Source organism: Phasianus colchicus, chromosome 1 (assembly GCF_987193195.1).
Source record: "Phasianus colchicus chromosome 1, bPhaCol1.hap1.1, whole genome shotgun sequence".
NCBI lineage: Eukaryota > Metazoa > Chordata > Aves > Galliformes > Phasianidae > Phasianus > Phasianus colchicus.
In genome coordinates this window covers 13,360,823-13,375,674 of record NC_143436.1, presented here as the reverse complement: position 1 = coordinate 13,375,674, position 14,852 = coordinate 13,360,823, and the positions used below count along the sequence as shown (strand labels likewise).

Below are 14,852 nucleotides of genomic sequence, written 5' to 3'. Positions count from 1 at the left end.
GAGGGGGGTCTAATTAATGTTTATAAATATCTAATGGGAGGTAGGAGACAAATGAATGAGGGCAGGATCTCCTCAGTGCTGCATAGCAATAGGACAAGTAGTAAAGACCTAAAACTTGAAGATATAATGCTTTACACATAAACAATTGGCCAGATGGTCCATCCTAAACCTCGAGACTCAACAAGAGGGTTTTCCTTACAGTTTTGTCAGACTTTGTTCTCTGTTCGGTATGTAATCAAGCAACCTGGTTATCACAAATTTGTTAAGTTGAAAAAGCTACTTTGTTAAATCATACTTAGGGTAAGATTCATCAGCACATTGCTGCATCTCTCCTACGAATGAAGTGCGCAGCCTCACCTGCAACACTTCCTCCAAGTGAAAGAGGAAAGCTTCCAGAACAGACTAAAATAACTTATGTCTTCAAAATGCTCTAGTATTCTGCTGCTTGTACACATCACTTCAAGAGCAGTCTTATAAATCCCTTCCATGACTGGTGATTTTTACATGAATCTACAAACAGTTCTGCACCAACAACTCCATTTCATGAAGATTATTTCAGCTGCAGCTCGTCAGCATCGCAGCTATTTATCCTCACTCTGTTCCTGATACAGATATGGATGTAGTAAGGGTCATGATTGACTCCAAGCAGTGCAATGCCCCTTCAGCTACACATGAAGGACATATACCTGAAAAGGCCAGCCCTTCACTGGAGATAAGCAGTAGCAATAACGCAGAGTACCGTCACACAAAAAATGGACTGTTCCAATTCTTTAATGCCTTCAAGAACCAAAAAATGCAGTTTGCCCAATCCCACAACATTCCAGCAGCAAAGTGACGTGTTAGAGCAACCAACTCACAGAAAGTTTCCCCACACAAGAGAGCAAAAACTTAAAGTAAAGCAGAAGAAACGTTTTCCATTTGAACATGGTTACCCCGTATTATGCAGCTTCTCACTCGAGATATAATTCACCTCTCTCCTCCACGTATCAAATGAGGAAGAAATCTTGCCAATCAGAAGTTTTATGCTCTGAACAGAATAATGTTATTATTTTCAAGGAAAAAGACAGATTTTAAAATAAAGAGCTGAAACACCACTTACATAACTACCATTCTTAAAACCAGTGGGTGTTGCACCTCTTGGTGTGAAAATGACATGCTGAACTGGAACTCTAAACCCACATTCAAATTAAGAGCTGCTGGTTCTGTTTCCCATACAAATGCCTCACGGCATCAGTACAACACACCTGCAGCTCCCACAGATTCCATTGATGTTGTTTGTGCTCAGCATGTCAAAAAATCTGGCTAGAACTAAGGGATCCAACTAATAACCACTCATAAAGTCACTGGTTTCAATCTATTAGCTCAGCATCAGGCAGGAAGTCTGCAGCAGGAAAGATGAGTCTGCAGACAAACACAGCTGCAGTCTTTAAAACATCAGCTACAGCAGTTCATTGTCTGCAGACTTCAGTGGTCGTTTCGCAAGGCATTCTGCCACTTTTTCAGCAAAATGTCATTCTCCAAAACAAAGTAAGTATAAATTAACAAGTCAATTTTACCTTTATGTAAAAAATATATGGAGTATGTTATTTCCCCAGGAATATCCAAAGCGAGACTCCAACACACACACAGTCCTCCTAAAAAGACAAAAAGGAAAAGGAAATTGACTGGTCCACTGTCCACAATGCACAAAACTAAAGCAAGACTGTTTCAATTTAGAAACTAACAATAACAACCTCTCAAAAAAAAGTAAGTTACAGAAATATAGACCACATATCTCTAAGCATCATTTACCTAGTGAAACATAGCAAAGGAGAAGAGAAGAGGCAGAGTGGCACAATGGAATTCAGAGCCCTGACATGACCAGTTCTTTTTAGAAGTAGCACATTTTTAGACCTTGTCAGTAGAAACCTTGCTTGCAGCCAGAACACTGACCAAGCCTTTCTCTCTACAACCTGCCTTAATATCTAAATATTTTGTTAAGCAACTGTCAAATATGCATGGAACACAGCAAAACAGCAAAACACAATTTGTTTACTTTCCAATCAGTAGTTCCATATTGGCAGCAGCATGGCATGTTAGTAAAGCTTTTTGACTAAAAATCGTTGGCACTTCTTCCGTTTCCAGTACAAAGCACTATCATCTCTTTTTTTCTTTTTACTTTCTTTTCATTTATTTACTTCTTTTTTAGGGAAAAAGTCAGTTTGTCTCAATTTTATTTCAGTCAGTATATTTCAGTACAGTACTCCATGCAGGACTGATTCCCTCTACTCCATTCACCTTAATTCCAAATCAGACTGACAGACTGTTTTGATTCCATTGGCTGGTAGCCCTTCATCCATCTCTTATGAAAACTTTAATCAGCTTTCACCAATGCTTGGCAAGCTGCTTTGGCATTCATACCAGAAACAGCTTCTTAACCACATTATCCTAATACAGTTGGGAAAGAGAACTGTAACTGTTGGTTCTTTTACCTTTGCTGAAAGTTTACCACTTAGGACAAAATAAATAAATAAAATTAACAACAAACAAATACAATTTTGTGAAAAATAAAGGCTTGCATATAGGGAATATAGGGAATACACACACACACACAAAAAAAAGCACAGGAAAGAAAAAGCACAAGTACAGAAGCACAGTTACCAAGGTATTCTATTGGTTAAATGCCTAGTACTTCAAGACCACAGCCTTGGTACAGCTGCAGAAGCACACCACACTTCTGGAGAGGTAAATACTTTCCTGAGGTGTCATTTTTTTATTCTTACCTGACTGAATATTGTTGGGAAGCTTGATACAGTTTTGCTTGGATATTTGAGTCATTTAAATGGACAGGGCATGCTGCCAGAGCACTTGGCATCTCTCAGAGAATGCATAATTTTTAAAATAGCAGCATCAGGACTCGTGAGGAAGACTGGAAAAGCTCCAGCAACCCACAATGCTGATTTATTACTAACAGCTCCCTTCCAACTGCAAATGTCTTTCTTCCATGCAGGAGGCTACTGTATACAATGTTCTCTAAATTGTACAGCAATTGTGCAAGTTTGTTCAGTTTGTTCAGACTGAAGTGTCAGTGAGTGTATATGCAAGCTGATCACAAAAAACAGTGGCTATGGACAACTGTTAATGAGATGTATATATTCAACACCAGGATACTGGTGAAATATAAGTAAGTTGAACTACAAACAATAGGAAATACCAAATGGTGCTTTACTAACACAGATGAAAACAAACAACTCAGATCGCAACTGTCCAAGCAGTATTACATCTGATACTGTCCTGGCAGTCCTATTAGTGCAGTCAAAGACCGAGAACATGAGAGAAATTCCTTTCTTACTCTTACCAGCAATCTCTGCAAATGAGAGTTGGGGTGTGTTGATGCAGAGGTGACTTATTTTGTTATCCTATTGCATCTCTATGGTAAGACCTTTCTACTTTGCATAACCAAGTCTCCTATACTATCAACTTCAAAATCCTTTGCAAACAGATGAGCCACAGTATCAAAGGACTCGCATAAAGACACACTTGGACAGACTCACATCTTCTCAGAAATAAAAGGGGGAAAATAACTCAATCACAATAAAGGAAAAAAAGCAGTGTTTAAAATGACGCTTTAGACTGCATTTGGCAGTATTAAGAAAACAACAATTACAGCTCTGCCATTTCAGAAGCAAACGCCATACCAGTGAAACAGCAAGTCTCACAAGAACACACGAAGACAGACAGTTTTCTGTAGGAAGCTTAACTTCAAATTCATGATTCTGGCTCATGCAGAACAGACGTAAGGCTGTAAAAATTTCTCAACATGGTGTTTGAGCTCCACGAGTCGAAGATGACGCTGCACTTGCACATTGCTTAGTTGTACTGGCACAGGAGTGACTACTTGCTTTGTCTAACTTCAGCCACCCATCAGCTCTCATCTAGACTTCCACTACACAGCTAATGAAGAAATATGAATAGAGGCAACCATCCTCTGGAGATGCCTATTTCTCTCCTTAATTATAGTCCAGATGCTTAGCTTTTAGGCAGGTAAATTTTGGTGAGAGTAATTCTCAGTTTATGCCATCTTACTTCCTGCATTTTTTTCAGAACCAAACAAATTCAACTGAAAGGTACTTCTAAAGCATTAAAAGAAAACTTTACAGTCCAGTGCTGTTTAAATAACAATTGAACTCTAACATACAAAGGTAATTCTGAGACCAGAATTGCCTGATCTCAGCTAATCTGGAAGTACACAGCAGATCTTATCTGGAGACATTTTGTCTTGTGTGTGGTAAGGAACAGGGCTACTTTTCTGTTACTGCAGAAGTTTGAGAAAGAAAGAATGATTTCATTCAGAGGTCAGCTTGGTGGTGCTCAATAACAATTAAAAGGGAAATTACACTGAGTATTTCATTATGAAGTTATGCCAATTATTTTCTGCCAGGGATATCTAAACGATACAAATAGGGATATCAGCATTAACAGTAGAAGCACGCTAGCAGCTCCACAGAAGGCACAGTTTGTGCCTCAAAGAGCATGCAGTCTTCTTGTAAGCTACCACAAATGAGAAATACAAAAGGGAACTTCAGTGTGATTACCCACACTGTCCTTCAACAACTACATATGGTCCGCGTATCAAAACCATTTTTTTCAAACTGTCATTACTCAAAATGAATTGTAGAATGTAATCCTCACTTTCAAACAACATTCAGCAAAGAGCCAAATGCAATGAAGTGATTCAGTAAGTGTAACTGTCAAATTATGTTTTACATTAAGCACAATGTTCAGCCTGTGAAAGGTTCCACAAAGAACTTAAATACGGTGTTGTCTGATGGAAAAAAACCTTTTACTTCAGGGTAATCAAATAATAGACTAGAGGGAGGAAGACTGAATTTCATCCTGATCTAAAAGGTAGTGCTTGAATCTAAAATAACCTCAGCAAACCACAGTTTGAAAAGAAAACATATACACAAATCAATAACTTCTTCCATTATTGTACGTGCAGTCTGTATATGAAATGCAACTGAAAAATACTTTGTCTTGCTAACAGAACAAAATTAACCTAACCTGTATTTGGTAAATGGAAATGTGGTTCTCTCTTACCTCTAATTCCTTCCCTCTAATCTTTTTAACTGTATCATCTGCCTTTGTATGAAAAAAGGAAACCGTATTTCAGTTTATTTGCATTAATAGGCAGTTCAGTACAGCCTCAGCAGTTCACCAGCGTGCATAAAAGCATCCTTGAAAAGCAAGATGTGAAAGCATTTCTGCAACACATCGCACCTCTAGATGACTCTGCAGACCATTTAAAGGTTAATCATATACCATCTCTGCTTGGCCGTATGGTCTAATTTAGAAATTGAAATTGCAGGCATCTGTGATGAACAGATGTCTCTTGAGTCCAGTATTTAATAAAAATAAAAAAAAAACCACCAACTCATAACATGCATTAAAATCCTAAAGGCTTCAGGAACATCACAACATTCACATATTAAATCATTAAGTATAATGTCCTAAATTTAGTATCACATGCTTGAACCCGTTTTGCTGTATGGGCACACTGCATCAGTTTTTTGGAGCTAGGCTACCAGAAAATTTCTGGGTGACTGCTTTATTATTAGTGTTAATATATAAAACCTAAGTTAGTCTCCAGCTCAACTTGCCATGAAGCTTTCAGAGGATAAATAAACTCAACAACAACAAAGTAGTGCACAATTGCTGCCTTCTCCCCAGTTTTCTGTCAAGCATAATCTAAGGAATAAACAAGTCTCACACTTGCAAAAAAAAAAAAAAGAAAAAAAAAGAAAGAAAAGTGTGTAATGCCTTACAGAGAAATTTGTAGTTATCAATTATGATTACACTATATAACAATTGCATGTGGAGATGACTGTAATATCACAAAATTTGCACTTATTCATTACCTGCTTTACTTGTAAAAACCTGAAGATTCAAAGACTCGGATGCAACATCTTGGTCTTTACAGTCACCATATCCAAAATTCACAAATCTAGGAGCAAATAAAGATCACTACATAAATCAGTCCTTCTCCAAAGGGATTTATCACAACACAAAGACTATGAGAACAGTTCTAATGTAATGAAAATGTATTAATTGAATTATAATCAAATATTGTCAAATAAAACTTAAATCAGGCTCAACCAATGATCTCAGCGTTGCCAGAAATGAGAATCATAAGGCTGTACTGTTAGTAGAAAATATTTTATTAATACAACTGCATGATTTCATATTCATTTATGGCAGTATAATCCAACCATTCCTATGCTTGAAATGTAAGTTAGTTCTGATTAAGCATCTAAAATCCAGTAACTCATCGTGCCTGAGAACTCAGAAGGTTTTGCAGCCCAACTGCACCATTCTTGTACCTCTCAAGCTACATTTAAATCTGCAAGTAAGCACACCAATTTCAGTGGGTGTACTTGAAAAGGAAAGGATAAAACCATGCTCACACAGATCCTATGGTACCACAACATTCTTTTTCAATCTTGTGCTGGCTGTACTTTAATGGTTTTTCACGGAATAACAGAAAATCCAAGTTGGAAGAGACCCACAAAGATCATCAAGCCAAATTTCTGGCTTCACGCAGACCTACCTAAGAATCAAACCCTATGTTTGTGAGGGTAGACCAAACATTCCTTGAACTCCAGCAGCTTGGGGCCATGACCACTGCCCTGGGAAGCCCATCCCAGAGCCTGAACACCCATTGGAGAACTTTTTCCAAATATCCAGTCTGAACCTCCTACCGTACTGCAGTTCCATGATGTTCCCATTTTCATATCTTCGAAAGAAACAAGTATCATGTTTCCCATGTGGAACAATAGAAAACTGCAGTCCATCTGCTTTGGGTTGGTTTTTATTTTTGCTGGGGATTTTGGGGTTTATTGATTGGTTTGGTTTCCCTCTGCCCCTCCCAAAATGATTTTGCTCCTATATGGATATTTATACCTTTCTGCAAGAATATATATATATATATTTACGTATATATATTTTATATTTATGTATAAAAACATGCATATACATAGTATTGAAGCTCTTTCAAGACTTGAATTTTTTTCAGTACTAACTGCAAAACATATAGTACTCATTCAGGGCAACTTGCAACTGCAGCAGCACTGTACTGAGCCTTCTGAGACACTCTCAGGGATGTAAGACCTTCAGTTACTGACATCTGAACTTGTAGCTTTCACCTCCATTTTTCCTGATGAAGAAACAAAGGCCCTTCTGAAACATAAATTCAACTGTGTGTAGAAAGATGAGAATGAGATGAATATGACTGAGTGACTATTCTGACTAGATTCTTCTTCACTTCAAAGGAAGCTTCAAGGAGACCAGCTCAGATGCACCCATGTGCACTGCAGACACAGACAGAATCAGAAGTATCTTAGCCTTTGAAACTGCAGGCTGCTTGGAAATAGCACGCTGGAGAATAAAAAGAACACAGGCACTGCCTCGTGGACAACAAAAAGGAGCTACCAATCTGGTTAACTCCCCAGTAAAACATGTAACACAACAATTAAAATTGAGAGATTCGCTTGACAGGAATCTCAACATCACTAATACAGACTGTCCAAGAATGAAACAAATCCCTTCAAATAGGCACCAAATACTCAGAGAGAGGACTCTTAAACCTATGGCTAGGTTAAATTTTCTCCAGAAAAATTATTCTCAAAAATAGTACCAAAAAAGCAGTCAAGGGCGAAATTATATTTTACTGCTATCCTTGAGGAAAATGCGAGGTTTGGACACAACGTTCCTATAATTGTTATGTACCAGTCCCACGCAGGTAACTCCAAACACAGATACATAGTTCTAACAGTAAATTTACCAAGGTTTATAAAGTATTACACCATATTTTAAAAGGAAAACAAAACAAAAACAACCTTACTTTACTTGTTTGTCATTTACAGAAATATCCAGTTGTGATTCCAGCTGTTAAAAAAGAAAATTGTCATTTACTGATATTACTGAGTTGTGATTAATACTTCATCCCAGTGAAATGTGTCACACACATTTCAACAGATTGAACATTTTAATAAAGAAGTTTAATAAAGATTAGAGGTAAATCCATCACAAAAAAATCCATCTGAAAAGAGATCCTTTAAAAATATATATATCAACTGCAAGTAATTTGCATCAGAGTGAATTTCAGCTGCTGGGAAATTTTAAGTTCAGTAACTATAATTCTTATGTTCTGCTCTCTGCCTTTAGATAGTTAAAACTGTCACAGTAGTCCAGTTTTTGTCTAGTGAGTTTGATAACCTCACTTTTCAATACTTGAGTACAGTATCAGCATAAAGTAATGAATGTCACTTACTTTTAGGTCAATAGCTGTCTAGTGGCACAGAAATTACCTTACTATGGCATAACCTGAATCTGAATGTATTTTTGTCCTTGTTTTATGTTATTTACAAACACCCTCCCTCCCAAAAGGCAAATCCAAAACCAGCCTCCCTCTGCAAAACATCCACTATTGGAGATTATACAGACACTGAGATTGATCTCATTATTAGTGTTCGGAAGACAAAATTACAACCAACTCAAAACTATCATACAAAAAAAATACTAATGACTTACTGTTGAGTTAAAATTTTCATCAGGGTAGAACTGGACACATTTTAAAGTACTCCTTGATTCCTACAATTAAGAGGATACGTTTTGTAGCTAATAAAAAATTAAGTATATCTCACAGACTGAAAAGTGACTGGACAACCCACTGTTCCACACACACGCTTCTTTGCTAACAAATATGTAGAAATTAGGGGACAAAAGAAGACATTAAAAACCACATATAACCCCCCACAATAACACTCTGACAAGCTTCCTTCCTGTCCTAGATCATTATCTACCAATCACCTCTAATTGCGTGGGCCCTCACTTGAAGCATATCTCATACACACTCTCTCTCTTTCTCTAGTAGGTTAAAAATACTTCTCCACAGCTACCTATGAGGAAAAACGAACCATATCTGGCTTTAGTCAGTTCAAAAAGGGTATCTCAGAAACAAAACCAGGAATATGTTTCACAATCACAGTTGGCTTCCTGTTATTTCCTAACACATATTTGATGGCTAAGAGGTGAGAAAAGCAGATTTTCATGTATGCAGAATACATCAAGTGCAAACTGTCCTTCAGTCAAATTGAAAAGAAAAAAAAAAAAGTGAGGAACTTGGGCATTTCTAGCCATGAACTTGTCCTCATTTGGACTCAACAAGTCCATGTACAACATACTTTCTGAATATGAACTCTGTAGAAAAGAAGGAATACATTCACCGTTTTTTAGTAGATTTAGATCCTTTTGAACAAAAGACTTCTTTAAAGCAAAGAAAACTACCAAATTCACCAATCTTTATAGGAACCACTGAGACTATCAGACTTTGTGCATGCACACAAACGGCAGTTAAGGCAAGTGTTGCTTTTGATTTGGGTTCTTTGAGACACTGACAATAAAGACTGCTATAATGAAAACCCAATGAAATTATTACACCATACAGTCAAAATTTTGCTGCCATGAGACTGGAAAAAAAAATGGAATGACATTTAGTTCACCTTTGGAACAATGTAGAAGAGTCTTTGTTCTGTCATATCCCACTGTGCCCAAATGAGATCATCTGCAACTCTGGCTCTTGGAAGCTGACCTGAGTTCTGAATCACCTAAAAGGAAAGAAAGAACATTAGAGGTCATCAAGCACAGTTCTCTACTGACGATTACACACAGAGTTTGTTTTAAAGAGAAAAGCAACAACAGAAGGTGCTTGAAGGGAACATGTCACTTGTTAGTAGCAGCAGAACCACCTCTGCTGTGTGCAAGATGCTCAAGTTCAAGATCAGTTTTCAGGGTATTCCAACTGTCAAATATTCTGAGATATACTTGACTACAATAAATTCACCACTTTTGCTCTGCAAAGTGCATGAAGAAAAACAGATGTCAGCCTTCATCAAAGAGAAGGGGTGAACAGTGAAATACCACAGCCAGTTTAGAACCAGCTACATTAACTATTTAGGGAAAGTGGCTTAGCTCTGAAAAGGATTTCAAACTAAAATCTCACTCATGTGACACAGAGGAGTACGGGTAGCAGAGTACAAGACAGAATTTTGGACAATTTTTAGGACTGTATGAATGCTCTTTTGAAAGATGGAGAGATTTCATGTCATCACAACGCAGATTTGTTATTCCACTGTCAACTACCATGCAAAATCTCCTCTAAAAGCAATGATACACTTTTAGAATACTATGAAAGACTTCAAAATGATGAAAAATCAGGACCTTAATACTTTGCCATCCAAAGACTAGTTTTTCTCCATAAAATGAAACATTGGATTTTATGACGCAATCTGTCACTGTACTAGAAGTATGCTGATCAATAATTTAAGCAGAATATCCACAATCAGTTTGCTGAAAACTAACTGATGTTTAAAATGTGAAAAAAAAAAATTACAGGGGAAAAAAAAAGGTTGAAACATTCACAGTACTTAGAGTACTGTGTTCTAAGTGTTTGTTTTAAATAAATTCTTTCCTGGGATACGTGGGCATTCAGAAGGAAAAATTAGGAAGGTGATTTTACAAATATATTGAATGATTTAAAAAGAAATATATACAATTTCTTCTTCCAAATTCTAACATCCAGACAAGTTTAGATCAACAGCAACAAAAAACACTGACTTTCCTCACAAATTACTTGTTACATAGTTTTTTTTAATCAGCTTTGTGGTTAGAAGAATACACTGCCAAATTACAAAAATAATCAGCTAGAATTACAGAACAGACCCTTGAACTGTCAATTAAAGCAAAATAAAAACCCTCAAACCACAAGATTTTTCAAGACTTACCACTCTGTGTTCCTCTTCTGCAACGACGTGGATATCGAATTGTTCAATGTCTTTAAAACAACACAAAACATTTAAAGTTAAAGCCATTCACTTTTGTATGTTTTTATATAGTTAATCAATCTAATCTCCTAGAACCTATAGATGACACCTAGGTTAGCAGCAAAGGTGGGTTTCTCCAAAAAGATAGGAAAAGCCATCTCGTTCTATGAGGGAAAGGTAAGAGGGATGAATTGCCTTTTGCAAGTGTCCCCCTCTATCCACTCACTCTCATCAGAGTGAAATTCCCACTAGATTAGGCTGAACACGCACTGTCAGCTGGATCCAAGGTGCTTTTGTCCCTTTCTTATCCCCTCTGTTACGCTTTAAAATTATAAATCATCTGCCATAATGAACTGGGCTGCTCTGAATTTACACAAACAGCTACAAAAGTCCAATTCAGCTTTTCTAAAAATTAAGATGACTGATGAATGCATGAACTAAAGGGAAAAAAAAAAAATGCAAAGTTGGCCATTCTGCTAACACTGGAAAAAAGCCTCAGTGAAGTACACAGGTTTTGAAAGACATTCAGGATACTGACAATGGTTTTCTTCTCATTGTTTTTTTTTTTTTTCCCCAGTAAAAGGTTATGAAAAAATAATCCATGATGAGCACACTGAAGTAAAAAAAAAATGACAAAGTATTCTCAAAATATTAACTCACATTTATCTTCTGAAACGAGCAAAAGATGACTTTCTGTAGAAGTATTTCTGCCTTCCACTGGATAAAGAAACTATACAGGAAGTTTTACAGAAGTAAGTAAATAATCAAAGTTGTTTACAACATTCATCTACAATATCTATTTAGCCAAATAGTTATACATGTTTAAATAAAGCCAAGCACATGCATGATATTCAATTAATGAGAAGATCTAATATTACAGACTATAAGTTATTAATCACTATTATTGAAGGTGCAGGTGGATTGCAGAGAGTGGTAAAAAAAAAAGTAGGCTTCATGTTAAGAGAAATGTTTGAAATAGAACATTTTATGATGTTTCTCATCTTTTCAAATTTATGAAAACATTGGCACACAGTTCCAAGAAACATGAGACATTTCTGCACTCAATCACTTCTGCACAGAGAATTACTAAAGTTTGTATTTAGATTATTTGAATGATTTACCTGCACTCGAACACAGCTATCCACAGCCTTTAAGACTCTCACATTATTAATGGGATGAATTTCAATCAGCAAGGTTAAATACTTGGACACTGCAAAAAGAACATGTTTTAGGTAACTGTCTTTTCTTACAATACAAAGTTGTATTGCTAAGGGAGAGAAAAAAAAAATACTTCTAACACTTTAAAACAATGCACTTGCAGTACCTGACTGTAACAGCTGAGTCACTCTTTCTTCCTCTGTATACTGACGGAAGCTGACTGCTAAGCAAGAGAAAAAACACAGCACATTTGCTATTAATCTTACTGAGTATTCTTGGAGAATAAATATCCCAAAACTTTAAATTAAAAAAAAAATCTGTACTTTAAGGACCAGCAGGAGCTCCACTACATGTAGGAGGCATATATAAATGCAAGCGAGGGAAGTAAGCAAAGGGTATTTTACATTTTTCTTCCAATAAAACAGCAAAAACAACAGCTGTACTGATTGTACATCAACTACATTCTTTGGTGACGCATCCATTCAAATGCACAGACTGCTGTGAGCAACATATGGCTCAAAACAGACTGAAGTAATTCAAGACACAAATATAACATACTACTAAACTAAATTATCTTCGCCATGACAAAAAGAATTGATGAAACATATTTACCCAATAACGTCCTTTCACTGTTGATTGAACAACTGATTATGCGTAGATCTTTCTCAAACGTATAGAGATGCTACAGAGAAGTACATTAATGATAAATTATATTTTAACTATATCAAGAAAATCTTTTAATTACTCCTCCCTAGGAAAACACTGCGCCCCAGTTTTTTTGTTTTGTTTTGTTTTGTTTTTTTTTAATTTCAGAACCAAATAATTTCAAGGCCAGAAAAACCATATTTTAAGCCTCAACTGTACCACTTCTTCTTCTCACTTGTTTGTTTCTTACCAGCTCTTCTGAGCTCCGTGTTGCCACTGGAGCTGCAGAGCAAACTCTTACAGCAATATGAAATTTCACCCATTTGCAAAGGACCATCATCATGGTTCCAGCCACAGAACTGTGGTACCTTCTATTTTAGAACCATAAATAGAAGCACCAGACAGACTGAAGAGGTACGCATAACAAAACAGAAGAACATTTATTTTTAAGGACATGTGCTCAGAGAGAAAAGAGGTCTTCAATTAGTTGTACAGAAACAAAGACTCAAGGCATGATACAGTACTGCTCCCAAGCCATCCAGAGGTTCTTTACCCTTAATAGCACTGTGTAAAATTTGAGAACCTTCCCGTTCTCTCCTCTGTTTCAAACAAACCTATAAATTCCTTATGGACATAACATACTGTGTTGCAAGGCATCAAAACCTAAAATGCTACAGCATTGCCCTTACTAGGCAGGACTCACCTCATTTTCTTTAGTTTGAAGGTCATACAATCCAATATGTGTACTTTTCTGATTTCCCTATGGAGGAAAACAAATCAACACTGACAATGCATATACAAATTTAAACACAATCTTTGGTAATTTTTTTTCCCTACTCCTCTCTCCTCTTTTTTCTCCCCTTCCACTGACACACATCCACTTACACTTCCCTTGGTAGTTAATTATCTCATTCCAAGAAGAGGAAGCAAGAACAATTTTTTTTTTTTTCCCTGATTGAGAATTAACACATGGGGCAAAGCTGAAACACAGTCAATCCACTGCCCACGAGCTCTGCTATATGCCCTGTGCCTCTCTCTCACTTTGGTTCTCAGCTGTTTTTAGTTATAGGCAGTATGGGAAGGAAGAGATAACTCTAAGAACAAAAGGGGATCACAGAATGCTTGAGTTAGAAGGAAACTTAAAGATGATCACACCTGGTGAGGTGTCCCCCATGCTGTATCAACATGCTTGGTCCTTAAAAGGTGCATCTGAGATCACAGAACCCAAAACCCTGAGAGCAGCACCAATCACACAGCCAACCATTCACCTGAAACTATGCTGGCCCCAGGAAGCCTGCAGGCTGGGAATCCAAACCTCAAAAATAGAGCACAGAAATATCATCACACAACAGCTTCCAGTGATCTTGCTGCAGGTTGGAAAAAGGATTTCAGCTCTATCTTAGGAAACAATTATTTGAAGACCAAATATATTTCATGAGTGCAAATTACACCATTAGCCTGCTGCTTATTGATAAAAACATACAATGATTTTTTTTTTTTTTTGGATACTCCTAAGGCTTTACAGAAGACAACTTTCTTCCTGGTACATTTTACCATGCTTTAAATTTTCAAACTACATTTTAATTAAAAAAACTTCAATTCTGCCCTACAGTACACATTTCATTTCAAATGAAGCTGAAATTCACTTGCATACTGTAGGTACATGAGCTAAATTGAAATTACATCCATCTACATAGCCTTGTACTCAAACAGTAAACATCTTTGTTTTTAACTGCTGCTTGAGGGGTTGGGGGAGAGAGTAAAATCTATGGTTATTTTCAAAGCTACAGCATTTTGCTTTGTGATGTTAAAACAAAAGCATGAGTATTCTCTTTCTCAAAGGTCTATTTGCAAGTATCTCATTATTGCTGTGGCAGTGACAAAATTCTCTGACTTCTAATTTAAACAAGGAAAACAAAATGTCTTTATGTTAAGATGCAAGCCTCAGGACTACTAACTTAATATCAAGCAAATGATTTCACAAGCAGCCATTCTTTCCAAAAGTGTCTGAAACTCTTACCCACAGTACTTAGCTACTGAAAAATACACTTTACAAGATTGGTAGCAGCATTGTCAGTGCCCATTTCTGTGCATAAGCTAATACACTTGCTATCAGCTTCTCTGCAAAGATTCTTGCTACAGCTTTGCAAAACAGAAGCATATCTGTTAAAAATATCTTCCTTTAAGCCA

The 14,852-nt window shown here is 36.7% G+C and overlaps 1 protein-coding gene across 2 annotated transcripts in view; it reads right to left on the bottom strand.

The window, feature by feature from the left end:
• The window catches only part of GSAP (gamma-secretase activating protein), a 46,293-nt gene that overhangs the window by 25,828 nt on the left and 5,613 nt on the right, over window positions 1-14,852 (bottom strand). The window contains exons 3-13 of one of the 2 annotated variants that reach the window (XM_031593957.2): window positions 13,366-13,422; window positions 12,630-12,699; window positions 12,184-12,240; window positions 11,981-12,069; window positions 11,520-11,589; window positions 10,821-10,870; window positions 9,540-9,644; window positions 8,569-8,628; window positions 7,880-7,923; window positions 5,898-5,983; window positions 1,557-1,634 (exon numbers count right to left, since the gene is read on the bottom strand). In XM_031593957.2, the coding sequence (XP_031449817.2) occupies window positions 1,557-1,634; window positions 5,898-5,983; window positions 7,880-7,923; window positions 8,569-8,628; window positions 9,540-9,644; window positions 10,821-10,870; window positions 11,520-11,589; window positions 11,981-12,069; window positions 12,184-12,240; window positions 12,630-12,699; window positions 13,366-13,422 (766 nt within the window). The remainder of the gene's footprint in view (window positions 1-1,556; window positions 1,635-5,897; window positions 5,984-7,879; window positions 7,924-8,568; window positions 8,629-9,539; window positions 9,645-10,820; window positions 10,871-11,519; window positions 11,590-11,980; window positions 12,070-12,183; window positions 12,241-12,629; window positions 12,700-13,365; window positions 13,423-14,852) is intronic. The other variant, XM_031594039.2, reaches the window with a different exon arrangement.